At 39.7% G+C, this 26,991-nt stretch overlaps 1 protein-coding gene across 13 annotated transcripts in view; it reads right to left on the bottom strand.

Moving 5' to 3' along the window:
* Window positions 1-26,991, bottom strand: part of MCF2L (MCF.2 cell line derived transforming sequence like) — a 397,307-nt gene that overhangs the window by 162,718 nt on the left and 207,598 nt on the right. Inside the window, exon 1 of one of the 13 annotated variants that reach the window (XM_043992549.1) lies at window positions 22,875-23,302. The exons of 9 other annotated variants lie outside the window; for them this stretch is intronic. In XM_043992549.1, coding sequence (XP_043848484.1) covers window positions 22,875-22,947 — 73 coding nt within the window. In that variant the 5' untranslated portion in view covers window positions 22,948-23,302. Of the gene's footprint in view, window positions 1-22,718; window positions 22,743-22,874; window positions 23,303-26,991 lie in introns of those variants that run through there. 3 more of the 13 variants (XM_043992550.1, XM_043992551.1, XM_043992553.1) reach the window with 3 other exon arrangements.

Raw genomic sequence — 26,991 nt, 5'->3', positions numbered from 1 at the left:
TCATAAAAAAGAACTTGTAGGGGCAGCTAGGTGGTGCAGTGGATAGAGCACTGGCCCTGGAGTCAGGAGTACCTGAGTTCAAATCCAGCCTCAGACACTTAACACACACTTACTAGCTGTGTGACCCTGGGCAAGTCACTTAACCCCAACTGCCTCACTAAAAAAGAAAAAAAGAACTAGAAAAAAAAAGAACTTGTACAAAATAGGTTAGATTTTGTATATTCCTGTTCTTTTTTGTTTTCAAGGACAAAGTTCTTTCAAGCTGACACACAGATGACTCCCCCACCTCCCTTTACCATATAACTGACTAATAAGGACTATCACAAGGGAAAAAAAGGGTAAAGATAGTATCTTGATGATTAGCATGGTAGGGGCAGCTAGGTGGCACAGTGGTTAAAGGGCTGGCCCTGGATTCAGGAGTACCTGAGTTCAAATCCGGCCTCAGACACTTAACATTTCCTAGCTGTTTGACCCTGGGCAAGTCACTTAACCCTCATTGCCCCACAAAAACAAAAACAAATAAAATCAAAGATGATTAGCATGCTGTAGCCTTGACACCTGGAAAATGTACTTCCTGTGCTTATCTGAGAAATATTCTTTTCCTTTCATCACTCAAATTAATCTCAGGCTCACAAGACCCAAACCAGAAAAATATTTCTCACCCTGAGGACAACCAGCACTAGAAGACACTATCATATATTCCATTTCTGAATTCCACAGAATCCCTCAAATACAGTCAATTCTGTATTGCCAAACCACTAAAACAACTCTATAAATAATGGGCTTCCAGTGACAGAGGTTAAATGTGTGCCTTTTTTCAACTTAATGCATCAAAGTCTAAAGTGCTTTAAGGCAAGAGGGGCATTCATGAAATGCTTTCCTATTTCTTATATGATTTTCAACCCTGACCTCTCATATATCTCTACTGCCTGTAACCTCGGTGTCACCCTAGCTGAGAATTCTTCTCTTTTGCCTCCTGGCAAAGTTATAAAATATGAGCTTTCCATTCGTGCTTATCCCTACTCTCTCATATCAGACTTTACCTACAGATGGGAGTAGGTGGCTGCCCTCCCAGCATGATGTGAGAGGTAATGAAAGCGGCACGGTCAGAAATTCAGAACTCTGTCACACTTAAATCGCTACCCCTGGGGTTTAGAGGTTAGAAGGTATTACTTCCAAATGTAAAAGGAGCAAGGCAGAGCATACTTGTCACATAAGATTTGGCAGACTAGATGATAACGCAAACATTCAAGTTCATGATAAGATTGGAGAACAAATTCTAAACTGTGATACTCAATAGACATTGAATCAGAACTCAGGAAACAGTGCTAGAGGAATCAGAGAAGGAAGAAGGTAAGGCTTAAACAGGGTCCTAAAGGATGGGTCAGAAGTGCTACAATACATGTCTACAAGGATAAAATTAAATTTTGGGAGAAGAAATTAAATATAAGTCCTTACTTAAAAAGATTTTTCCTCCAACCTTTCTCCCTTCCTCAAACTTCCTTTAAAAATTTTGCTTACTGATATTTTTCAATGTACAGTTTCTGGTTAGGTTTTTTTTTTTTGGGGGGGGGAGGGGAGAGGTTAAATAACTTGCCCATATAACTTGGCAGAGTCACATAGCTAGTAAGTGTCTGAGGCTGGATTTGAACATTTGAATTCAGTTCCTCCTGACTCCCTGACTGGTGCACTATCCATTGGTGCCACCTAGCTGCCCAAGGGTTCAGTTTGAGTGTGGTGGTGGTGGTGGTGGTGGTGGTGGTTGTTTTGGTGGAATGAGGGTTAAGTGACTTGCTCAGGGTCACATAGCTAGTGTCAAGTGTCTGAGGTTGGATCTTAACTCGGGTCCTCCTGAATCCAGGACTGGTGCTTTATCCACTGCGCAACCTAGTTGCCCTGCACAGGTTCAGTTTTAAAAATCAAAGCAGTGAGAAATTAAGGATCATGAAACAATAGGGAAAGTGGTTAGACCTTGTGGTTTCATTAGTATGGGGGAACTCTAAAGTGAGCAAACTCCCTTTACCAATATAGGATGGCTCCTCCTCTGCAATTTATAGTCTTGACTGCCTAGAACACTTAGAGTTTAAATTACTTGCCCAGGGTCACACAACCAGTTCATGTCATAGATAAGACTTAAAATCAGGTCTTTTTGGCTTCTAGACTGGCTCTCTATCCATTATGACACATGAAATAATAGCTTAACATTTAAAAAATTCTTAAGGGGGCGGCTATGTGGCACAGTGGATAAAGCACTAGCCCTGGATTCAGGAGGACCTGAGTTCAAATCCGGCCTCAGACACTTGACACTTACTAGCTGTGTGACCCTGGGCAAGTCACTAAACCCCCAATGCCCCGCAAAAACCAACCAAACAAAAAAACCTCTTAAAATCTAAGAAATGTAATGATTGCATAGGGCACACATGGGAAGGATCTAGGAAGGTGGAGTCAGGTAGGAGACACAATGAACATTAAGAACAAAAACTTGGAACAGCACGGCATGAGGGAGAGGCAAGGATGAGGAAGAACAGCAAACGCATTTTTTGGACTAGAGTAGAAAAGGGTGGCATTGCTAGTGAGCAAATATGGGAGAGTGGTAGAGAAATAAGATTGGATAGGGCAGGATAGGTATCATTGTTGAGAGACAGTATTCAGAAAAGGTCTAGGGGGCAGCTGCATGGCGCAGTGGATAAAGCATGGGCCCTCGATTCAGGAGGACCTGAGTTCAAATCCGGCCTCAAGACACTTGATACTTACTAGATGTGTGACTCTGGGCAAGTCACTTAACCCTCATTGCCCCGCAAAAAAAAAGAAAAAGAGAAAATAAAAGGTACAGTAGAATGGGCCAGTGTCTGGGGAGAACAGGACTGAGGGATACCACAGCAAGAAGCCTCTGGATACTGCAGGAGAAGGATGTGAATTAAGAAAGCTGCACAAAATGGAAATAGTTCCGTCTCTGCTTCCTTCCCAACTTCACCTATGGCTAGCTAATGTTGAGCAATGGAGTGGAGACCACATTTCTATAATGATTCTTATGCACACCTGAATCTATTTTTCTCAGGACAACTTGGTTTATATTCACATGACTGTGAGTTATAGACATCTCTCCCTTTTGTACAGATAATGGGTATTCAATCTCTTTTCAGTTGGCAATCTTTGTCCCTCCAACTGAGGTGATAGTTATAGAGAAAAGCATCTTTTCTCCCCGCCAAAGACTTGACATTAGTAAATAACCTTTTTGAATTTTCATCTCAGTAGCTATTTACTTTCAAATCTTACTTGAGACATTTTTCCTTTGCAATTATTTTCTCTGTGTGTACAGATAATAACAAAGGAAGCTGTTTGGGGCTGTAACAGAGGAAATGCAGGAAGTTGGTGTTGACAAACTTGGTGTCAACTTGGTATGAGAGGAAGTGTAGATCCCCAAACTTTGGATCCTGAAATTTCAGTGAGAAAACCTATTTGGAAGAAGAATGCAATATTATCCAAAGTAAATTCTACAAGACATCCCGAAGACGTGGAATGCCAGTCCTTAATGCCAAAGGAGATGTCATGGACAGAAATAGTAACATTCATGTACCTTTTTCATTCTAGGTGGTAAATAGAATGAGACAATCTTAAAGGAGGAAGGGAAATTGGAGATCCAATCTCTCTCTAAAGCTTGAGTCTCCTCACTACAATACATATCTGTCCTGGACAAATTGTCATCTGGACTCCTATAGATGCATAGCCAGTGATAGGGAACTCATTGCTTCCTGAGACAAAACAATCCAGTTTTATATCAAAACGGTGTGCTCATTTGTTTAGCCCTTTCCCTACCAGAAAATAAGTTTCCCTAACCCTCTACTGTGGGAATTTGATCTTAGGTCTTATATAATACTAAAAATAAGGAAAATAATACTAATAATTCTACAAGCTTCCACAAACCAATGAGATAGGTTCCTAGAAGAGGGGATCTAGGGTTTGGTGGACAAGGGATGAAATGTTTTGGTAGCAATGTTTTGTGTATTTCAAGAGCAACATAGCTAAGAAATACAACCATGGAGGCTGGGAAGTAAGGACAGAGATCATTTAAAAGAACTCGGGAAAAGTGCCCTCCTCCCTACCACTAAATCAGCCTTATCATCCATTGTAGGCAGGCAGATCAGACTGCAGCAGCCTGATTGGAAGAGGATGATCTATAATGGATTCTCCCCTCTCTCTCAACGAGGCAGTGAAGCACAAGGCTTGGTAAAGGAGTACCTTCTTTCTCTTCTGCTTAGCACTGATTTTATGTGCATATGAATTACAAAGTCAATTGGCTTCCCCTCTCAGGCTGATACATAGATGTTTCAAATGTAGACCATGCTTGCTTTTATGTTTCACCACTCCCAAAGGCTTTTCAAATTCTCATAAATAAGTTTGTCACATTCTGTCTGGCTTCATAAATTTTTCCAATGAGGTTCTCCATCAGCATGTCTCTCTCCTCTGTGTCAGAGACTGTCCAATTCTCCACTGCCACTGATAGCTCTGTAATCCAAATTCCCCATGCTTGTTTCCCCAAGAAGGTATGACTTTCTTCTTGACAAAGTTCCACAAATTTGGCCAGTGGCGTTCCTCTTTGACATTTATTCCTGTGCTTGACATCAAGCAAGGCTTTTCTGGCTCATCTTTTGTCTCTTTCTCCCTTTTTACATTGAAATGAAGTGGCTATGTATGACTCAGAGGAACTGGTTTTACTCTCTCAACCCCTTTCATAAACTCTTGCTATCCCATCTCCCAGTAGCTTAATGGGCCTAGCTTTGGATCATCTCCCCCTAATACTATACTACCATCTGACTTTGGGAAGCTATACCTCCATGGATATCTAGGCATTGGTAGTCAACAACCTTGGCCAAGGTTATTCAAATTCATTCATTTATATATCAGCAGACTATTTCTACTAGCATTTGTGTATCATTCATTTTTTTTTGGGGGGGGGCAATGAGGATTAAGTGATTTGCCCAGGGTGATATAGCTAGTAAGTGTCTAGTGTGTGAGGCTGGATTTGAACACAGGTCCTCCTGAATCCAGTGCCGGTGCTTTATCCACTGTCCCACCTAGCTGCCCCCCATTTGTGTATCATTCTTTGTAGGTAAAAAAATGTTGTTATTTTCAAACCTAAGCCTTAGTCACTATGTTGATTCATCATTTCCTTTCATTAACAAGTTTATCACATTAAATGTGTCCCCTCCAACAGAGGATTGTACACCAACTCTCAGGTAATTCCCATCTGGATATTTTCTGTGGATAGTCAAATGGTACAGTAATTCACAGAGTATGTTTTTAGAGGCCTTCCTTGACCTTGCTTAAAACAATTTTTCCCCCTCCAAACTCCCATACCCAAACTAAAGAATATTAAAGCATTCTCCTCCCTATATATCTATTCCATACATCAGTAATCCCTTATAATAACCTTTATAAATGGACAGTGGCCTCTAAATTACACATTCATATCTTTACAATTTTGATCCATTATGCCAGTATTTAACCAAATACCAAAGAGTAATACCCCAAATGACCAAAAATTTTGATTAAACTACAACCATTCGGGCAGCTAGGTGGTGCAGTGGATAAAGCACTGGCACTGGATTCAGAAGGACCCGAGTTCAAATCCAGCCTCAGGCACTTGACACTTACTAGCTGTGTCACCCTGGGCAAGTCACTTAACCCTTATTGCCAGGCAAAACAACAACAACAACAAAAAAAACCCCTACAACCATGCAAATTTGCAGCATGACATGCAAATAAACAGCTAGATGAAAAGGGCCATCATAAAACAGCTGCCATTATCATTGACATATTAGTTTTCAAAAGCAGAATTCAAATATAACTTTGAAGCCCAAATAGAATTAATTCCAAGAAAAACATTGCAAAACAAAAGCATGTGTAACAAAAGAAAATTCAAATGATGTCAGTGAGGGGTGATATTATTCTAGAAATCAAATTACATGTGAAAAATTAAAAGAAAATTCGGTAAAATGCAAAACTAAGACTAATAGCAGTAACTTCCTCAAAAGTAGCTGGTATTGGAATAAATTAAGCTTTGGATAAAAAGGGGAAAAATACATCAATAAAATATTAAAAGAAAAATCCTGAGAGAGGAAGGGGGAAAAAATCTAAGATAAAAATAAAGCCTCTTGTAATAAGAGTGAAATAGGTTCTTAGATGATTATGCAGGTGTTTCTACTTAAGAAGCAAAAGAAACAACCATTGGAATAATTACCAATATAAATAAAATAAATAAAATCATAGGGGAAAAATGAAAGACAACATTCCCACTTTGTAACACTAGGCATCCAGAGGGTCTGTGCTCACTTCACTTTCTCCTCAGGGTAACAAGAACACTTTCTGGCCTTGGGGACCTGTCCTCAAGTTCCAAGGGTTCATTCTTCTACATGATTCTCAAGTCCAAGTTTTAGGATTCTGCTCAGGAGAGTAATAGGTTCATTCATAAATCTAAACTGTGACTCATTCTCCTTCATTACCCCTGCACTGAAGGTGTTTTAACCTTCCTTTTTCTCATGTATGCATTGGGAATAATTGTTTGTCCTTTATTCTCAAAGAGGACCATGACATCAGGGTGATGTCATGACTCACAGTGCAATGAATTTCAGTGAAGGAGGGCTATGCAAGGACACCAACCACATTCTCTCCTCCAGAGCCACCTGGGTCCAGTGGACAGGACTGGACTGGAGATGGTCCTGGATGTTTAAAGCAATTGGGGTTAAGTGACTTGCCCAAGATCACACAGCTAGTAAGTGTCTGAGGTGAGATTTGAACTCAAGTCCTCCTAACTTCAGGGCCAGGGCTCTATCCACTGCACCACCCAGCTGCTTCATGCAATGGGGAATTGCACTAATCTACTTCACAGGGTTTGGGGAGTTGTGTTGTTTGTTTATTTGGTTTTTTTTACCTCAGAACACTAATAGAAAATGGATTATTAAAAATATGCATTACTAAAGAATAACTATAACTTCACCCAGTCTTGTCCATCTTAAATTTTATTGAACTCTTTGTCTTTCTTCCCATTTATTTTTGTTGAGAATAATTCTCTTTTAGTTGCCATTATTATGTTTTCCCTTCCTGAATATCGTGGAGCAAGGGCCATCAGGTTTTTTCAAAGGGCATGGGACCAACATTTGTGTGAGACAGAGTGGATAGAAGCCATTCATTTCTACTTAATCAGTGGCTTTGCTAGACATTGGAGAGCTGATGTAATAACTAGCCCAAAGTCACAAGGCAAAACTTGACCCCTTTGGCAGGGGCGAACCCAGAGTATACTGGCAACCAGAGACACAAAGAAAGGGCTTCGCTACTCTCTTCTTTCCCCAGCAACACATTACATTCCAAAAAGCTCTTGGTTATTTTAATTCCCAGTTCATGTTTAGCTACCAGGGGAACCAGGAGTTCAAGATTGCTCTTAATTTTATAACCTTCTCTCTGTTGGTTATTTCCTATTTATTCTGTACATAGTTGTGTGCATCTAGTCTCCTCCATTAGCTAATAAGCTCCTCCAGGACAGGGACTTGCCTTTTTCCTTTTTTTGGTATCCCTAGCCATTAGTATTTAGGTGCTTAATAAATGACTATTGATTGACTGTTAGGAATCAAGTGTCTATTAAATGCCTATCATTTGCCAGGCACAGCTTTAAGCCTGGGACATTCTCAGTTTCCTGGCATATCATCAACATCATCAATTTCCTAGAAGAAAGATCAGATTCAGGGTAGCTCTGATTTTTTTCACTCACTTATTAAAATTCCTTTCTGATGTTAAAGCAGAAGCATCTAGCAAATGATATTCTGAAGACAATGCATTTTAAAGAATATCTCAGGCTAATACGGTATGAAATACATTAAAAAAAAACACTTGTTTGGTATGCATGCCATCACTATTATTTAAGACCTAGAAAATGCCCCAAATCCTGGCTTATGTTAGGTAACAGCACACAATCTATTGTACTTGTAAACAGAACCTTGGATTTAAGATATTGGCATAATTCTTTCTGGCTAGGAGAAATAAGTTAAGAGCTTCATCTAAAATTCCTTTCAGACAGAGAAGGGGAAAATGACACTTAATTACCAGATGGAAGATAAAGTGTTTTATGATTTGATAATTGTTAATAATCTATTTGAACATTTAAAGCAAAATAATAGGAAATCTAGAGTTTATTTTTAAAAAACCCAAACAATGTCTACTTCTGTTCTTTCTGATCTCATCTAATTCCAGCATATCTCATATAGAATAAAAAATGAACACTGCAAATGTCCTGTACTGATATCTCTTCTTGCCATGGAACCTAGAACAGGTTCTGGAAGGTGGTACCGAGCCTAAAAGGCTTCAGTTATAGACCTAGACTGTGTGGCTGTTGTTCAAGGATCTTCCCAACCTTGCTCAAAGATTTATTATCAGCAAGGGGTCATCAGGTTAGATTATAATCAGTGTCAGAGTGTGGTTGCATACATTTAAGGGAATTGTAGTCCATAGGAACAATAGTCCAGAACTTTCTTTTTTCTTTCTTTCTTTTTTTTTTGGTGAGGTAACTGGGGTTAAATGACTTGCCCAGGGTCACACAGATAGTAAGTGTTAAGTATCTGAGGTTGGATTTGAACTCAGATCCTTCTGAATCTAGGGCCAGTGCTCTATCCACTGTACCACCTAGCTGCCCCCAGTGCAGAACTTTCAAGAAGAACACACCTTGTGCCTTTGGATTAATTTCCACAAGTCTATGCAGTTATGCTCTAGGGCCTGGTTATGAAAGCATTTATTAAATGCTTACTATCTACCATGCCCCAGTAACCTCTTCATCCTGAATGATCACTCCAGCCTTGGAATTCACACCTTTGGAGTACCTTTCCTCTGACTGGATAACTCTTCTCAGAACTTCCATTTAAGAGGGTGCCCAAGACAGCCATGTCAATATTCCTCACTAGAATGCATTCATTGCTTGAACTTCTCTCCCAAGCCCCCACCCTCCTTTTCAGCTTTCATTTATTGTTTTCTTTCCCCATGAGAGTAAAAGCTCCATGAAGGCAGGCTATGTTTTTCTGTTGGTTCAGTTCCTGGAACATAGTTAGCATTTAATAAATGCTTGTTGACTGCTAAGCCCTAAGGATGCAAGGAAAGGGGAAAGATGGTCCTACCCCTCAAGGATCTTATATTCTAATGGGGAAAACAAACACCTAGAAGGGACTTTGAGGATCATCTAGTTTATTCTCTAATTTTTTGCAGCTGACTATCTTTTTTTTTGGGGGGGGGTGAGGCAATTGGGGTTAAGTGACTTGCCCAAGGTCACACAGCTGGTAAATGTCAAATGACTGAGGCCGAATTTGAACTCAGGTCCTCCTGACTCCAGGGCTGGTGCTCTATACACTGCGCCACCTAGCTGCCCCAACTATTTATCTTTTTTTTTTAATTTCTTTTTTTTTTTTTTGGTGGGGCAATGGGGGTTAAGTGACTTGCCTAGGGTCACACAGCTAGTAAGTGTCAAGTGTCTGAGACTGGATTTGAACTCAGGTCCTCCTGAATCCAGGGCCAGTGCTTTATCCACTGCTCCACCTAGCTGCCCCCCCCAACTATTTATCTTAATAATATAATTCAAGTAATTTTTTTCCTCCTGATTTATCATGGATTGTGACAAGGAACTCTTCTAGAGATAACAAAGATTATCGCAATAGCCTCCTAATTGGTCTCCCAACATCTAATCTCTCCCCTTTCTAATCCATTTTCTACATAGTTAAAATCATATTCCTAAAGCACAGGTCTAACCATGTCACTCCCCCATTCAAGAAACCTCAGAGGCTCCCTACTGACCTCAAGACAAAATGCCAACTCTTCTGTTTAGCATGTAAAGTCCTTTATAATCATGCCTCAGCCTTACTTTCCAAGATAATTACACATTATTTCCTCTCACGTGCTCTAAACTTGAGCTAAACCAACATATTTGCTGTTTCCCATATGTGGTCTCTAATCTGCTTCATGCTGTCAAATCATTCTTTTACTATTCTATTATTCTGGGGAACTCTTGCTCTCCACCTCAACCTCTTGGAATTCTTGGGTCCCCATTAAAAAGCTCAGCTCAAGTGACCCCTGCTCAGGCCTTTCCTGTTTCCCCCAGCTGTTGGTGCTCAACCCCTCTCCACATGTGCTTGTTTTGTATAGATCCTTTATCTGTATAAATATCTGTGAACATGCTGTATTCCCTCAGCAGAATATAAACTTGAAATCAGGCACTATCACTTTGGTGTTTCTATTTCTAGAGCCAGCAAGGTTCCTGGCTCATAGTCTAGTCTTAACGAATGCTTGTGGATTGATTACACTCTATCTGAACTTCAGACTGAAGAAAAAAGACCATCTAAGGCCATTTTCTCCTTGGCAAATTTCATTGTAGCTGTAAATGTTTTTCATAAACAACCAGGAAGCTTTTAAAGATACTAAAGATCAATAGAATTTCCGTCTCATTGTATCATTCTCCTTTGTTTCACATTTAATTCGAAATTACCACAAGAGTTGATTTTCTTCAGAGCCAGAGGCCAGAGTGGTTCCTAGACAGACAATTCAATTTCATTAATGTACAGCTTGATGTCCTGATGCAAAACAGCAACTGTAAACTTAACAACAACAACAACAACAGAAAAGTAGGGGATGGTTTGATACCCAAAGTGCTTTTGGCATAAAGGCTCTAACTCTGAGAAAAGTCCACTGCCCCTAGTATGAAAGCGGATAATAGCAAACACCTTCCTGTGGTTCTCATCTCAGGACAGCAGGTCATCAGGTTAAAAACAAAACTATGAAAGCATGTCCTTAAATGATGAGGAATTGTAGAAAACTAACTCAGTGAGAAACATCAGAAATCTGTAGTGGTTAAAAAAAATGTGACTTCTCAAATGAGTACAATTTAGATTCCTTCGATTCCTTTATCCAACAGTTTACAAAATCTCTTATGGAGTTAAAGAACCTTCTTTAAGAGACTTTATGCTTTTTTCTTTTAAGACATCAAAATCTTCCAAATCAACCTCCCACAAGGATATTCTTACCCTGCTGGCTGTCCTAACATAAAGCTTTTAAGTTCATTTTTTAGCAATGACAGGATTTAACTTTGGGAGGAGCAAAATACTTCTTGGTGAGCATGGGAAATAGCTTGCAATCATCACTGAGAGCCCATTGCAGGCCCCACACTGGTCCTCTCACACCCAGGTCCCTTGTGTCAGAACTCCTTATAGCTTTATAAAGTGGTGGAGGTTAGGGAGGTACTGCCTTAAAGTAAAATATTTACTTTTTCCAACAGGTGGAGCTAGTGAGCTAGGTGAGTCAAGGTAATTGGAATAAGGTAGCATATTCATAGTTACTGAAGAAACTTGTTTATTAGCAAATTGGGTTAGAAGGTTAAATTTCATTACTTTAAAGTAGCTTTTTCCAAAAAGCATTCTACAAAACCCTAATATTTCATAGTTTGTAAACATAAGTGCTGTGAGAGAATTTTGACATTAGAGGTCCTTTTCCCTCCTAAAATAAGAACTGTGAAATTATGTATCAAAATATTCATTACCTATAACAAATCTTCAGTATGAAAATAGGCTCACTTTCTTCTATTCTGTCCCCAAATTCCCCTGACTCCCTTTGACCCTCAATGTACACAGTGGGTCAAAAGTCACGAAGGGGTATGATGTTTTAATAAGTTTTTGAAAATTATTTTTTCTTTATTGATTTAAATTATTGGTATAAATTAATTTCATATACATACTGTATATGATACTATGGTGTTGTAAATTAAAAACAAAAATTAAATGAGTTATTAAATATTGAAACCCCTTCATGACTTTTGGTCATGCCCTCAGTTCAACCTCAGTATATGCAATTTCTGTCAATATATTTCAAGTCCAAAGTGTTGTGTACCAAAGTCAGTCTGGGAAATGCTATATTAAAAGCAATCATTTAGAATACATAGGTCATGGGGCATCTAGGTGGCACAGTGAATAAAGCACCAGCCCTGGATTCAGAAGGATCCGAGTTTAAATCCAGCCTCAGACACTTGACACTTACTAGCTGTGTGACCCTGGGCAGGTCACTTAACCCTCATTTCCCCACCCCACCCCCCCAAAAAAGAAGAATACATAGGTCATTTTAGAATGATAGCACACAAGATGCTGAATTGGGCAGGGAGTGCTTAGTACTTGCTAAGAATAATTCCAATTTCTGGTCCTACCAGGCTTCCCATATTAGAAAGTGCTGTTTGTTTTATTGTTTTAATCCTTTTAGCTGGCCTCTTAATCATTTTTGTGAATGCCACAGGGCTAAGCACAGGCTGCTTTCTGCTGCTGGGGCTTAGGGGCTCCTCTCTGCTTGTTTTCAGCTTCTTTGCTGAAACTGAGGAAGGCTTCTCACAGTGGCACTGTAATGGATTCTCACACAGTTGGGAATAATTGTGAAATGATTACCTCAGCAGAAACACAGCAGCGATCTCCTTAGGTGGCTTAAAGGAGGCGGCAAGCAGAGTCGCATTGAGGTATTGAAACAGCAGCAATCTATATATGGGGACTGGATGCTGGTGCCTTGCTGGTAACTCAATCCAAAATTAGTTTTTGATATGGAATTTTTAAATCCCTGTGGAAGGCAGATGTTGGAAAATACTTTGGGAATAAGACATAGAAAAGGACAAGAGCTAAAAAATAAGTTGGGGGGGGCAGCTAGTTGGCACAGTGGATAAAACACCAACCCTGAATTCAAGAGGACCTGAGTTCAAATCTGATCTCAGACACTTGACACTTACTAGCTGTGTGACCCTGGGCAAGTCATTTAACTCTCATTGCCTCACCCCCAAAAAGGCAGAAACCTCAGGCCCATACAACTCAAAGACTTTCCATAAGAATTTAAGAAGGCCTGAATATGGTGGAGACTTAGCAGCACAAAAAATAAAATTGTATATCTTAATGAATATTTAAAGCATTTCAGAATCTCCCATGAAGAATTTGTGATAAGAATTCTTAATAGATACAGTCACAGAGGCAACTATCTCCAAGATCCTCTATTGACATCTAGCAATCCATAAAAGATAAGTTTGCTCCACTGTCATGGAGGATATCTACTACTGAGTTCAAACATAATAAAGTCCTTCCAGATGCTTCTGTTTGTAAATAACATTATGATGATTATATCAACACCATTAGACCCCCCTTAATGAGAGATAAGCATTCAAAAGGAAGGAGCCTAACAATCCACATAGGAACAACCAAATGGATGACAACTACTGAAAGCCAAGAATATGTATGACATGTCCATCAAGTATGTATACTTTGCACAAGTAGTGAAGAGTGATAATGAACTAAGTCCAGAATTCAGTTAAAGGAAGAAAATAAGCTGGACTGTATTTGGAAAATTGTGAGGTACTTTTGAGAATTCCAAACTACTTCCAGGAAAAAAAAACTTTAAACACATATTCTTTCTATTCTTCTTCCCCTATTTAGAGGGCTATCCCTTGTATCAAACAATAAGAGAGGAAGGAGGAGAGAAGCAATTAAGGAAAACTAACCAAGGTGTTAACTGAGTATGGCAGACTATACAGTGTTCCACAACCATATTTGGCTCACTTGGTGGGCTTTTCCCTATGCCATGCTACTTAATACATCTACCTGGATTTGAGTTCCACCTGTACACTTATCTCCATAGTCTCAGGCACTTCATCTCCCTCTGAGTTTCAGTTCTATAAATAAGAATCTATAAAATGAGGATCATAGGATTGTTGGGAGGAAAGGGCTTTTGAACCCTGGAGACCTAGAACAGAAGCTCTTTAAGGTACAAGAACTGTCCCTCATTTCATTTTTGTCTCTGTTATCTGTAGTGTCTCTGTACATAACAGATACTTAATACATATTCGCTGAAATGAATTTATAAATGTGAATTACTGTTATCATTCCTTCTTCTTCCTTTGTAACTAAAGCAGACTTTTTCTGCTTCTCCCTCCCACTTCAAGAACCAAAGGGCCTCTTTCTCTCTGACTTCCTGAGATAAGAGGAGATTCTACCACCTGCTTTCAAATTAGCGTCAGCACTGGAGTATGCCCTAGACTCAATGGCAGTGATGAGACAAAAGGTTGGATGGGAAAGGGGAGCTCTGACCACACACCCATATACATGGAAGGCATGTCATTAACTGGCTCTGTGTAATTCAGGGACTGCCTGCAATTCAGGGCCAAGTTATCTAAATTAGTCCTCTATTGAAACAATTCTCCAGGCCAGAACTCTTCATGTGAGGATAACCCAGCATGCTTTAAGATTTGGGAACAGTTTCAATCAGCTAGCTTCTCCTTATGTCCAAACTAGTCTATAGGAATAAGCCAGGTACATCTGGAAGCTGTTTAGTTTTTCAGGCCCTCAAGACATCATTTTGTACATTCAAGCTGTAACTTGCTAAATGGTAAGCAGTGACCCCAGAGAAGCAAGGCAGTTTCTAAATGTGCCATCTCTCTCCAAGGGTCAACATGCCCTGAGAGAATCCAGCTCACAGCGTGAGTGCTGTCCAATTAACTGCATGCATGCCTGTTGGCTAGGGTTTATAGGGCACTGGAGAAAGGAACCTGTTTTCACGTCTACAAAGCCTGCAAAGTCTAGTTCTTGTCCATCGTTTGGTGGTGTTTTTGCCAAAGGACCCACTAGGAAAGACATCAAGTCTGTTTTTATGACTTCTTTCAACACCTTTTCTTGGCACCCAATTAAAAGGGACCTATTTCTTGCATTGTGTTCTCTGCTAACCTTGGAATACTAGAAAGACATCCAGGCTCCTGATGCCTTCCATCTGTGAATAGACCAAAATGTGCCACCCAGCACATTTTATGGGAAGGTGTTCCCAGTAGTTGAAAGAGAAGATATATGGCAGAGATGTAGGGCAGGATCCAAATAAGAAAACTATACTTGGGCATACTCTCATGAGGCTGATTACAATTCCTTGGGCAGGGGGAGGGAGAGAAGGATCGGAAAGGACAGCCAAGGAAACAAAGCAGAGTGGTTTGAAATCCAGTGTTTCTTTAAATATCAAACCAGACAGAACTAAGTTTCTGTCCCTAAGCACTGGGTGAGGGTGGGGAAGGGAGGGGATTACCGTGCGGGGAGGGGGATGTCAGCTTTGTCTCACAGCCTCAGGAACTCCCTTTGGGCTGTACTAATGGAGCATCCCCTGAAAGAGGATGGTTTCAGGTGGGCTACTAAGAGGAGTATGGATGTTTTGGAAGCTATTAGACTGTCCAGATTTAAGGAAAGAAAAAACAAGTTTCAATAACAACAATGGAAATGAAAAGATCACTGAAAGTAAGACAGGCTCTGATTAACAGAAAAAAGCATAGATGGGGGCAGCTAGATGGCGCAGTGGATAGAGCACAGGCCCTGGAGTCAGGAGTACCTGAGTTCAAATCTGGCCTCAGACATTTAATACTTACTAGCTGTGTGACCCTGGGCAAGTCACTTAACCCCAATTGCCTCACTAAGGAAAAAAAAAAGCATAGATGGTCCTAGACAACAAATAAGGAAACATACTTCCCTCTCCACCCCAACCTTTATAGCAGAGAGGTGGACAGGAACACCAGTAGAGAATACTGCATACACTGGTAGATGGAATTATTACACTGGATGTTTTTATTTGTTTGTTTATTTGTTTGTGTGGCAATGAAGGTTACACAGCTAGTAAGTGTCAAATGCCTGAGGCCATATTTGAACTCAGGTCCTCCTGAATCCAGGGCCAGTGCTTTATCTACTACACCACCTGGATATTTTTACTTAATTTTTTTTTTTTGTCAAATAGATTAGGGTTCAGTTCAGAGGGGGTAGTGGTGTGATGTAAAGACAAACAGCATCAATAAAACTTTTTTTAAAGTATATTTTAACAAAAGTTTGCAAAATGAATATTCTTTCTCAGGTTATATGTCTTCATTTTCAGTCTTATTCAGAAGACCTTCACACTAGCCAGGAGTGTTACTAGGGACTGGGGGGAGGTTGTCACTTAGGAGCATCTCTCTTAAGTGTCAAGGATTCCTAAAGACATAGTGGGAAATTAAATGTTCCCAGAATTTTAGCATGGTTAAATATACCAGGTCAACCTATAGGCTTCTACAGATACTGAAGATAGACAGTGAACTAAACTAAGAATTGAATTTTTAAAAATAGGCTGGATTAGGGGCAGCTAGGTGGTGCAGTGGATAGAGCGCCGCCCCTGGATTCAGGAGTGCCTGAGTTCGAATCCGGCCTCAGACATTTGACACTAGCTGTGTGACCCCGGGCAGGTCACTTGACCCCCATTGCCCTGCAAAAAAAAAAATAGGCTGGATTGCATTTGGAATGGCAAAGAATACACTGGGGTCAATTCTAAGAGTAAGGATCGTTGTTAACTAGACCCTTAATTCTTTCTTTGTCTAAACTACTGCAATGTTCATTTGAAAATAGAAGTTTAGGGTGTCCCAAAAGTATCAGTGCATTTTATATAGTGCTTACTATATGCCAGGCACTGTGCTAAATTGCTTTACAAATATTATCTCATCTAATCCTCACAACAACTCTAGGCCAGGGTATGTTCTGTTATTATCCCCACTTTATAATTAAGAAAATTGAGGCAAGTAGAGGTTAAGTGACTTACCCAAGGTTACATGGTTCAGAAGTTGTCTGGGGCTGGATTTGAACTCATCTTTCTGACGTTAGACCCAGTGCTCTATCCACCTACTATCTGTTCCATCCACTTTGCCACTTAACTGCCCTATTAAAGCTTAAAGTTGTACTAAGATTTTGGGGGCACCTCATATAATAACTAACACATATAGATCTTTTCAATGTCTTCCAAGTTCTTTCTATCCATGATCTCAGCTGAGCCTCACAACAACTCTCTGAGGCGGGTCCCCAATTTTACAAATGAAGAAACTGAGGCAGAGAGAAATTAAGTGACTTGTCTACAATCGTGGTTTTGTGTACATTAGCACAAAGCTAATAAATATCAGAGATGGTATCTGAACCTAGGCCTTTCAGATTACAAATCTGACACCATATCCATTATGCCACATTGTTGATACCACAAATAAATTTTGATCATTGTCTATTTTACTTGAATTGTTTTATCTGCTCACCTAGGTTGTAAGATCCTGGAGGGAACCATGCATTATCCTTTACCTTACCAACTAGAATATGATCCTAAATTTAAGGTGGTCTTAATTTTCAAAGACAAGGGATTTCTGAAATGGCAAATTACTACCTCCTGCTAGTCAAAGATTGGAATCAAGGCTCATGTTTCAGCTTTAGCATTAATTTTCTATGTGAATCAAACTTTCCTCACCTCTAACATGAGGTCCATTGGATCTCATAGTGGTCCTCTAACATAGAGTGAGATCGGTAGTCAGATGACCTAAGTCTGAAATTTGCCTCTGCTACTCAGTATCTGTATGACACTGAACACACTGAACCTCTCTGGGTCCCAGTTTCCTCATCTGTAAAATGATTGGGTTGTACACTAAATGGAATGGAAGATATCTTCTGGTTCTACATCCATGATCTTCAAGGTCCCTTTCAGTTTTTACACTCTATGAGCCCTCTCCTTGAGGTCAGCTATGTACTAGTATATCTTATTCCAAAAACAGAATATATCCCTGTTTCCTTCAAGCATTTTATTCCCTCTTACTACTTAAAGACAAAGTTTGTGATGTGTCCTACTGAAGAACCTGCTATACAGAGAAGGGCACCAACTTACCTTCTTCCAATTCTCACTCAAAAAGGGTAGCTGTGGGGAAAAAAGAGGTAGTGCCAACAGTCATAGCTGAGATGCTAAATAGGTCTGCAGAAATGGGCAGTCACATACACCAACCACTGTAAGTCATAGATTCTAATAATCTTAATTTTTATACAGCCCCTCTGAACCCCCAAAAGTATAGTATGCTAAGACTGGGAAGGTTTTATTTTCAAAAATTTTTTTAAAAAAAGCTAAAATCTCAATTCATCCTCTTTTATTTTATACCCAGGCCTATCAGCGCTTGACTTTTCCCCATACATCTAGGAAGCATTAATTTGTTGGATTGAAATACAGTCAAATGTTTTCCTACTTCTGTGTTTCTCTGAGTGGGTATGACTCCAAATTTGATTGAAGAAGAAAAGAAATGAGCTGAAAAAAGCTTACATTAGCATGCTGAGTGACTAGAGCCCCCAGGAAATGTGTTTTCCAGGAAATCATTGGAAGGTCTTAGAATACTGGCTGTCGAGCCAGTTGTCAGAACCTTTGGAAAGATGCTTTCCATTGTTTCACTAATCTTCTAACCCTACCACATTACTCTCTAAAATATCATGATACTCCTAGAAATTTGTCCCAGACACCAAATGAATCCACATGGTATAGAAGCCTATTTTACAAGCTTATACAAAAATACTGCATGTTCAGAATCTTACTTTTCCAGACAACATCACTTTACATGCTTAAGATTCACCAAGCCACATTTCCTAACCGGTATATGAGAAAGACAAGAAGTACCTTTATTATCACTCACATCTGTAAACTGAGGCACTGAATATTTTCCCAAACAGCCTAACCAAACCAGTAGCACCATCATCAGAGAATTCCAAGTCAGCATTAACATGAAGGTATAATGTGAGGATATAATTTCTCTTTGTTTCTTCTTTCCTCTTCAATGACTTTCTACAAATGTTGGTGCTGATGAGATCAAAGATGCAGTCACTTTTTAAACAAAGGTACTGATTACAAAAGGGACAGGGTATGAGAATCAATTCCTGCTCTGGCAAGCTTAAAGAGAAAATGACTATGAAAATAACATAAAATTAGTGTTCCTAGATATATGAGTGTACATGGAACTTTTCCTCCTCTTTTTGGTTTATATTGTTTATGACAAAATCAAGCAAGATTCCTAAAAGAGAGTCAACAAGGATAATGTAAGGGGTGTGTGTGTGTGTGTGTGTGTGTGTGTGTGTGTGTGTGTGTGTGTGTAGGTGTGTAAATATAAAGATGTAGCTCTTGGGTTACATATGAGATGGGAAATAGAATGAAAGATCCATTTGTGTCTTTGTCCAGTTGTATCTTGGCATAGAGTGTCGAGGGAAGTACCTGAATGATGTAGGCCAAAAAAGTATGGCTAGCCATTTACATTGAATTCATTTGATAAACATTTGCTTTTCTTTCTTTGTATAGTGAACAGATGATTAGGGTGTCACAAATCATTTGGTCCAGGCTTCATTCTCTATGGAAGCCATATATAATTAATTCATGATTATGGTATAATTGAAGAAATATTTCTCAGGCAGAATTTTATCAGATACCACTTTTTAAAATGAAGACATATTTTAAGGGGAAAGTTTCAGTTTCTAAGACTCACATGTGAGATTAGTCCTTTCTTTTGAAAAAAAATTAATTTTAATGACCTATTTGGAGTATGGCTGAAACTGCTGACAGATACATGTTCTTGCTGACATCAGTGAAATATTTCAACTGAAGTATCCTAGATTTCCTTAGTCATACTTCTTTTTAATGAAATGAAAAATTTCATACAATCAGAATTCTTGAGATGAAAGAGATTTTTGGAAATTGTGTGGCCTAACCCAATCTTTTTTTTTTTTCTTTTTAGTGAGGCAATTGGGGTTAAGTGACTTGCCCAGGGTCACACAGCTAGTAAGTGTTAAGTGTCTGAGGCTGGATTTGAACTCAGGTGCTCCTGACTCCAGGGCCAGTGCTCTATCCACTGTGCCACCTAGCTGCCCCAGCCTAACCCAATCTTAAAACAGGATGCAATGAAGAAACAAATCCACAGAAGTTAAATAATTCGCTTAAGGTCACACGATGAGTAAGTAGAAAAGCCAAGAAGGGAACTTAGATCCTAGTCCCATTTCCCTCCCTCCTCTATGCCTTGTGGCTCATATTTACATCTACTTCTGCCCTCTTATTTATTTGTTTGTTTATTGAAGGGCAATAAGGGTTAAGTGACTTGTCCAGGGTCACCCAGATAGAGTGCCTGAGTCCAAATTTGAACTCAGGTCCTCCTGAATCCACTTTGCTACCTGGCTACCCCCCCTCCCCGCCCTTTTCTAATAAAACATTCATGAGGATTTTTTCAGCCAATTTTCTGCTTCCTAATAATTTTTAAAAGATAATTAAAATCAACTGACATCTCTGTTCTTTAATTCTCTTGTTACACAAAAAGCCTTGAATGCCAGCACAAAAAAGATAACTCTTACTATGACACGTTCCCTGGCCCAACTCAGCCTACTCTACCAATAAAAGTATTCAAAGATGATGTTTAAAGAAACCATTTACTGTTACTTGGATTAGCTACATGATGTTTCCTTTAAAAAAAAATTAATGTGGATTTTAAGAGAAAAGCAGGAAATTGATTCTGGTGAGGTAGGAGGGAAATCCATTCCCAAATTATAACAACCTCTCTTGGGACATTCATTTGATAACATGATCATCTTTCAAAGTATATATAGGCAAGTAAAGCAAAAGCTAGCAATTTTTTTTTTTTTAGTGAGGCAATTGGGGTTAAGTGACTTGCCCAGGGTCACACAGCTAGTAAGTGTTAAGTGTCTGAGGCCAGATTTGAACCCAGGTACTCCTGACTCCAGGGCCAGTGCTCTATCCACTGCGCCACCTAGCTGCCCCAAAAGCAAGCAAAATTTAAGAATATAAGGTAAGGGGGGTACCTAGGTGGCACAGTGAATAAAGTGCCAGCCCTGCATTCAGGAAGACCTGAGTTCAAGTCCAGCCTCAGACACTTGACACTTACTAGCTATGTGACCCTAGGCAAGTCACTTAACCCTCATTGCCCAGCAAAGAGAGAGAGAGAGAGAGAGAGAGAGAGAGAGAGAGAGAGAGAGAGAGAAGAAAAAAGAATATAGGGTAAGAATAAATATTAAGGGGCAGCTAGGTGGCGCAGTGGATAAAGCACCGGCCCTGAATTCAGGAGTACCTGAGTTCAAATCCAGCCTCAGACACTTTGACACTTGCTAGCTGTGTGACCCTGGGCAAGTCACTTAACCCCCATTGCCCCGCAAAAAAAAAAAAAAGAATATTAAAATACAGTTAGCAAACCATATAGATAGCTAATAAGTCATAAACTGCTATAGATTTTATTTCCCCAGTTGACCTAAAACAAAATACTACTTTGTCTAGTTACAGTATGGCTGATAAATCCTTTAAACATTCCAGAAAACATGACACATTTGAAATTTCTCACTAGAATGAATCTTTTTTGTTCTGAGGTTCCCCTCTTTTTTTTAAAGTAGCTTCCTTCCCCTCCTCCCCCAGTGTTTCTATAACATTTAGTATCAGAATCTGATTTCAGATATGAAATCATTCATTTCCAATTACTTTGCATAAATACTTGCTGCTCTGGTGATATGTGACTATCCAACTAGGGTTATGAGTTGCTGAGGCTACCACTGCAACTACTCCAATATAAAGGCTGCCCTGGTGCCTTGGATCTAACCATTTTAAAGAAATTCATTTGCTCATTGATTCATTATTTACCTAAATCTATCATCTTTAACTTGGAAACTTTGGCCTTTATCTCATGGGATCCGGTTGTGGTAATGGCTTTGCTTGTTCATTAAAATTCACATAAGTGCTTGTTTCATGAATTATTTGTCAGCAGTTGGCTGAATTAGGGATTAATGGGATCAGCACTTAGATTACATGAAAATGGGATGTTTGTGCTTTCTTAGAAGTCCACAATTTTGACTAGACCCTGAATATGTAATGGACACATATACCATTTCCTAATGTCAAATTTCGCACCCCCTTTTCTTTAAACTTCACCAGTATGGTCTTCCTTTGTCTGTTTTCTGACATTCTCTGGCACTTTATGAATCATTCATAGTAAGCACACAGGCAATGCCTAACACACTTATGTGTGTATATATATATATATATATGCATCTGTGTATGTGTATATGTGTACACACACACACACACACACACACACACACACACACATACACACACTACCTTAGAACTAAAGTCTAAGGTAGGAAGAGAACTTTAACCATTGCAAAGAAAGTCACCCTATTAAAACCAGCTTGCTTAAATGCAATAATCTAGAAGTAGTACCTCAAAATACTGAATCCCATTCATCAAATGAAGTTTATTAGCCCTATTGGCTCTGACATAGCCAAGAGCAACCAAGAACAGAACATGCAAAGTGCATAGATCCACACTGGGAGTAAATTATTTGTTATCAACCTTCCTGGATGATCTATGATTTCAGAGACAAGTAAACTATAATCTCCATATCAAAGATATTTCCTCTACTTTCTCTCTCTCTTTCCAAATGGAAATGTTTGTATTGAAAACTTTAAGGAACTCTGGTAATAATTTATTGTGCGCTCTCAATATTACCACTTTCTAGACAATGAATCCTTATTTTTAAAAGCACCCATGTAATATGTGTCCTCTAGATCTTTAGAATATGTATAAGTAGGGCCAAAACAATGACACCATCCTAGCTAATAGAGCCCAAGCCTTGTCCATAAGTAACACAGGAAAAAAGAAACGACTTGGAATCAGAAATACCGGATAAGAAGAATAGCAATTTCTCTATATCAAAAAGGTAGAAAATCCTAATCTCTAATAACAAACAAGCAATCTCACAATCTCTGACTTCACTGTATCTTACATTTAAAAAATACAATATACAGTATATATATATATATATATGTGAACAATATACTGAATTTTTTACTTACTCTCTCAAGAGAATAAAGCCAAGTGAAACTTTCTCCTTCCTCCTTTTTTAGACACTAAGCTTAGATTTTCATTACCTTGATAAAATGCGTCAAAACACATGCACGATGAGGCAGACACAATGAAACAAACAAACCAAACACAAGAACCAGACACACCTGTACTCCTCTTCAGGAAGAGCCACAATTCTGCAATATCTCGGTACATCAGGGAGATCAGACTTAAAGTCATATTGTCACAACTCAATTTGCTCGAGGATTTCGGCAGACAGTGACCTATTTATGTGTAAGCCGGTCTTCGGCACACAAAGAGAGAGCAAAACTCCATCTTTCAGTCAAAGCCAAGCACAGGGCATACAATACCTTTCTTCAAATTACATACAAAAGCAAGCGTGCCTTCCAGCATGACGGAGCTCCCTCCAAAGGGTCAGCGGCTTTCAGATCAGGAGCTAATTTTTGCTTTGGGGCGTGAAGAACCAGTCGATAGTCAGTTCGGTTCATTTATTTAGTGTTTGGACACGTTAACTGTTGAAATACTACCAGAAAAAGAGCTCCTTTAGACAAGCACAGCCGAGTCCTTTGCTGTTGGATGTCAAAAACCTCCCTGCAAGAGCCCTACGTTTAGCAAATGGTAAGCTCGCAAGTAAAGCCATATTTCCTAGCTGCCTCTGTTCAGGAAACCTACAGTAAAACAGCCGGCTTTCTTCCCCAAAGATTACTGATTCAACATTTTCTCCGAAGGTATTTCTTTTGCTCAAGGTTGAGGCAGAGAAGAGAGGGGCAGGTTAAGGAGAGCATTAGCTACGGTACACTTTACCCAAGAGGCAGATTTCAATTTGTTTACACATAACATTACTCATCTATATACTGGAAAATATTGCTTCATCCATATTATGTAGGTGACTGGTTAATTCTTAGGAGAGTTGTCCACCGAGTAACAGCGATTAGCTAAGCGCTTTCACCACTGAGTGGATGAAAAAAGCAAATCAGGTGTGCATGGAACGCCTGAGCGGGGCTGGACATCAGCTTAAGAATAAGACTGGACTTTTAAATGAGCCCAAGCTGGATCGAGTTTACTTGGGGAGACAACGTGGTATTGTGGAATGTGTTGGACTTGGGGTCTAGAAAGATCCGGGTTTAAATTTTGCTTCCAGTCATTTATAATTGTGCCCTTAGCTTGTCTGATCCTCGTTCTACTCATCTGTATAATGATACCTCAAAAACCTAACTTTACAGGGTTGTTATGGAAAACAAATGAAACTGTATAGTACAATGCTTTATCAACCTTGAAATGCTATATAAATGTCAGTGTTGATAATACTATGGTTAAAGTGAATGTAAAAATAGCAACCTTTCCATTTTAGTTACCCAGAAATAGTAGGGGTGAATGGTGCAGCAATGCAGCAGGTCTTCTGAGGCTATGGGACCTCCTTCCAGGGCCCCATCTGGAACCAGTGTTAATAGAACTCTGAAAGAAGGTAACCTCAGCTGTATTCTTAGAATGCATAGTTTCCTTCAAGGTGTAGTCCAGGTTGGGGGCAGCTAAGGGGCACAGTGGATAAAAGCACCAGCCCTGGATTCAGGAGAACCCGAGTTCAAATATGACCTCAGACATTTGACACTTACTATCTGTGTGATCTGGGCAAGTCACTTGGCCCTCATTGCCTTGCCAAAAAAAAAAGATGTAGTCCAGGCAGTCCTTCTCATCCACCCAACTGTTAACACTCTCTCCCTCCTCAAATTAACTTGTATTTATGTATTTGTTTTGTTCTAATTTTGTTTGGTTTTTTGCAGGGCAATGAGGGTTAAATGACTTGCCCAGGGTCATACAGCTAGTAAGTATCAAGTGCCTGAGGCCAGATTTGAACTCAGGTCCTCCTGAATCCAGGGCTGGTGCTTTATCCACTGTGACACCTAGCTGCCCCCTTGTATTTACTTATATGTATACATACTGTTTGCTCCAAGTAGGACAGGGCAGGGATAGTTTCATTTTTCTCTTTGTATACCTAGGATATGGCCCAATGTCTTGCACATAACAGTCAGATAATTGTTTGTTGAGTTAAGTTGAAAGAGCCCCACTGGTGGGCAATAGGAATAGGTGTGGTGGATAAGAACCACTGTAGCAGCAGGATAAGATCTAAGTGCTGAGAATTTCTGACAAAATGTGGCCATGACTCACCTACACAAAAAAATTCTCACTTGGAGATATTGGTTATGGACTTAAGTCTGAAATTGGTATTGAAATAGGCCAAAGCTGCTGCTGCTGCTGCTGCTTCTTTTTAAAATTTTTTTTGCAGGGCAATGAGGGTTAAGTGACTTGCCCAGAGTCACACAGTTAGTAAGTGTCAAGTGTCAGAGATCGCATTTGAACTCAGGTCCTCCTGAATCCAGGGCTGGTGCTTTATCCACTGTACCACCTAGCTGCCCCACAAAACTGCTTAAAATGTGGGTCTCAACCCCAATGGGGTTGTGTAACTGAATGTGGGGGTCACAAAAATTTTGGGAACAGTAAAAGGTTATGTATCCCTATTTTTGATACCTGTACACCCAGGGTCTCATAAAAAAATTTCTCAGATGAAAAGGGGTCGCAAGTAGAAAAAGTTTAAGAAGCCCTGATATAGGCTAGTGGGGATTAAGACTAAGAAGAGGTGAGAAGCTGATACATAAGGGCAGGAACAGCTTCTGATGGGAAGAGCATGAACTCGAGGATCCTTGTACCAGAGATTCCTCCAGGTCTACTAGAACCAGGAAGAAATATCATATTTGCTTCTCATTTTCATCAATTACCTTCAATTGATTTGAGAGATTCAGTTTGACAAGTCTAGTGGAGTAGGGAGACAGTGTATACACCAAGGTTATAAAAGTTCTGGAGTCTCAGAAAAAGAATTGAAGGAGGTACAACCTCCTCTGACTCTTCTCTGTGAGCTATGTCTTCTGGTTCAAATTATCTTGCCTTCTAAGGATGAGGGAGCCTAGATAGGATGAGGAACAAGGTGATAACCATCTTGAGGAGGTGCATCAAGGACCACCCCACTAAGATGCTGGTCCCACCAGCCTAGCCTCTTCATTCTTGTTCCTATCTCATTCAGTTTAACCCCAACCTAAAGGATTTGTTATACCTTATCCCTGTCTGATCAGAGCATCATATTCTTCCTCATTGTCTTGCCAACCAGGTTTTTTTTTTTATGAATGCTGGGAGAAATACCTAGTAGGCAAGTCACCTGGATAAACTTTGAGGCCACCAGAAAGGAAATAGTCCTCGTTCTTTACTAATGCTTGTCTCCCTTCTTCTGAACCTAGGTGATAGATAAGGCAGCACAGTTAGCATAAGATTTCCTTCCATGTAATTGAGCTTCATCATTTCCAGTTCTCCTTTTTGGCCAGCTAGTGTGTCTTTTATTCTTCATAAGGCAGGAAAGGCAGGGTTACCTGGTGAGCAGTTATCAGGAGCATTCCTATTTCAAATGCTCCATACATCAGCAGGGTCTTATTGCTGTTATGAAACTATTTGAAACAGATATGATGAACCAAGATTTGAATTAGTATCAATGTTTTTAAAGGGCTTTTGGCTAGTGAAACAAAGTTCTCTGAAAACCACTGCCAGAAGATCTTACTCATGGCTTATAGTATTTAAAAGTCCAACTTGGCCTTTCTCCCTGTATTCTTCCCTTGCCATCCTCTCCCTTTATGTTTATCTCTTCCTAAACTTCAGCACTAAAGCCAGAAAATGAAAATCTCTTTTGAGAGGCTGTCATTATCTGCTATTACAGACAATAGCAAATGAGAGAGGTATTAGAATCTTCTACTCTTTAAAAACCAATCTTTCATCTAAAAGGATAAATCTAAATGATCTTAGAAAGGCATGGAAAGACTTACATGAAATGATGATGAGTGAAATGAGAAGAACCAAGAGAACACTGTATATGGTAAAAGCAATATTGTTTTAAGAATGACTTTGAGGTTGATTTCTGGGGTGGAGCCAAGATGGCAGAGGAAAGGCAGTAAGCTCTTGGAACTCACGACACATTGCTCAAAAAAACCTCCAAATAATGCCATAGGACAATTCCTGGAGCAGCAGAACCCACAAAAGAATGGGTTGAGATTATTTTCCAGCCAAAGACTGCTTAGAAGTTTGGCAGGAGGGGACTGCTATGCTGGGGTGGGAGAGGAGCCCAACCCTATGGTTGCACTGATACAAATCCAGTCCCAGGCAGGCCTTGCCAAAGAAAGAGATCCCTGGAGACTCTGAATCAGCTGCAGCCCCAGTGTCATCTGT

This window comes from Dromiciops gliroides, chromosome 3 (genome assembly GCF_019393635.1).
Source record: "Dromiciops gliroides isolate mDroGli1 chromosome 3, mDroGli1.pri, whole genome shotgun sequence".
NCBI classification, from domain to species: Eukaryota; Metazoa; Chordata; class Mammalia; order Microbiotheria; family Microbiotheriidae; genus Dromiciops; species Dromiciops gliroides.
Note: the sequence above shows the minus strand (reverse complement) of the source record. Positions and strands in the feature narration are given on the sequence as shown.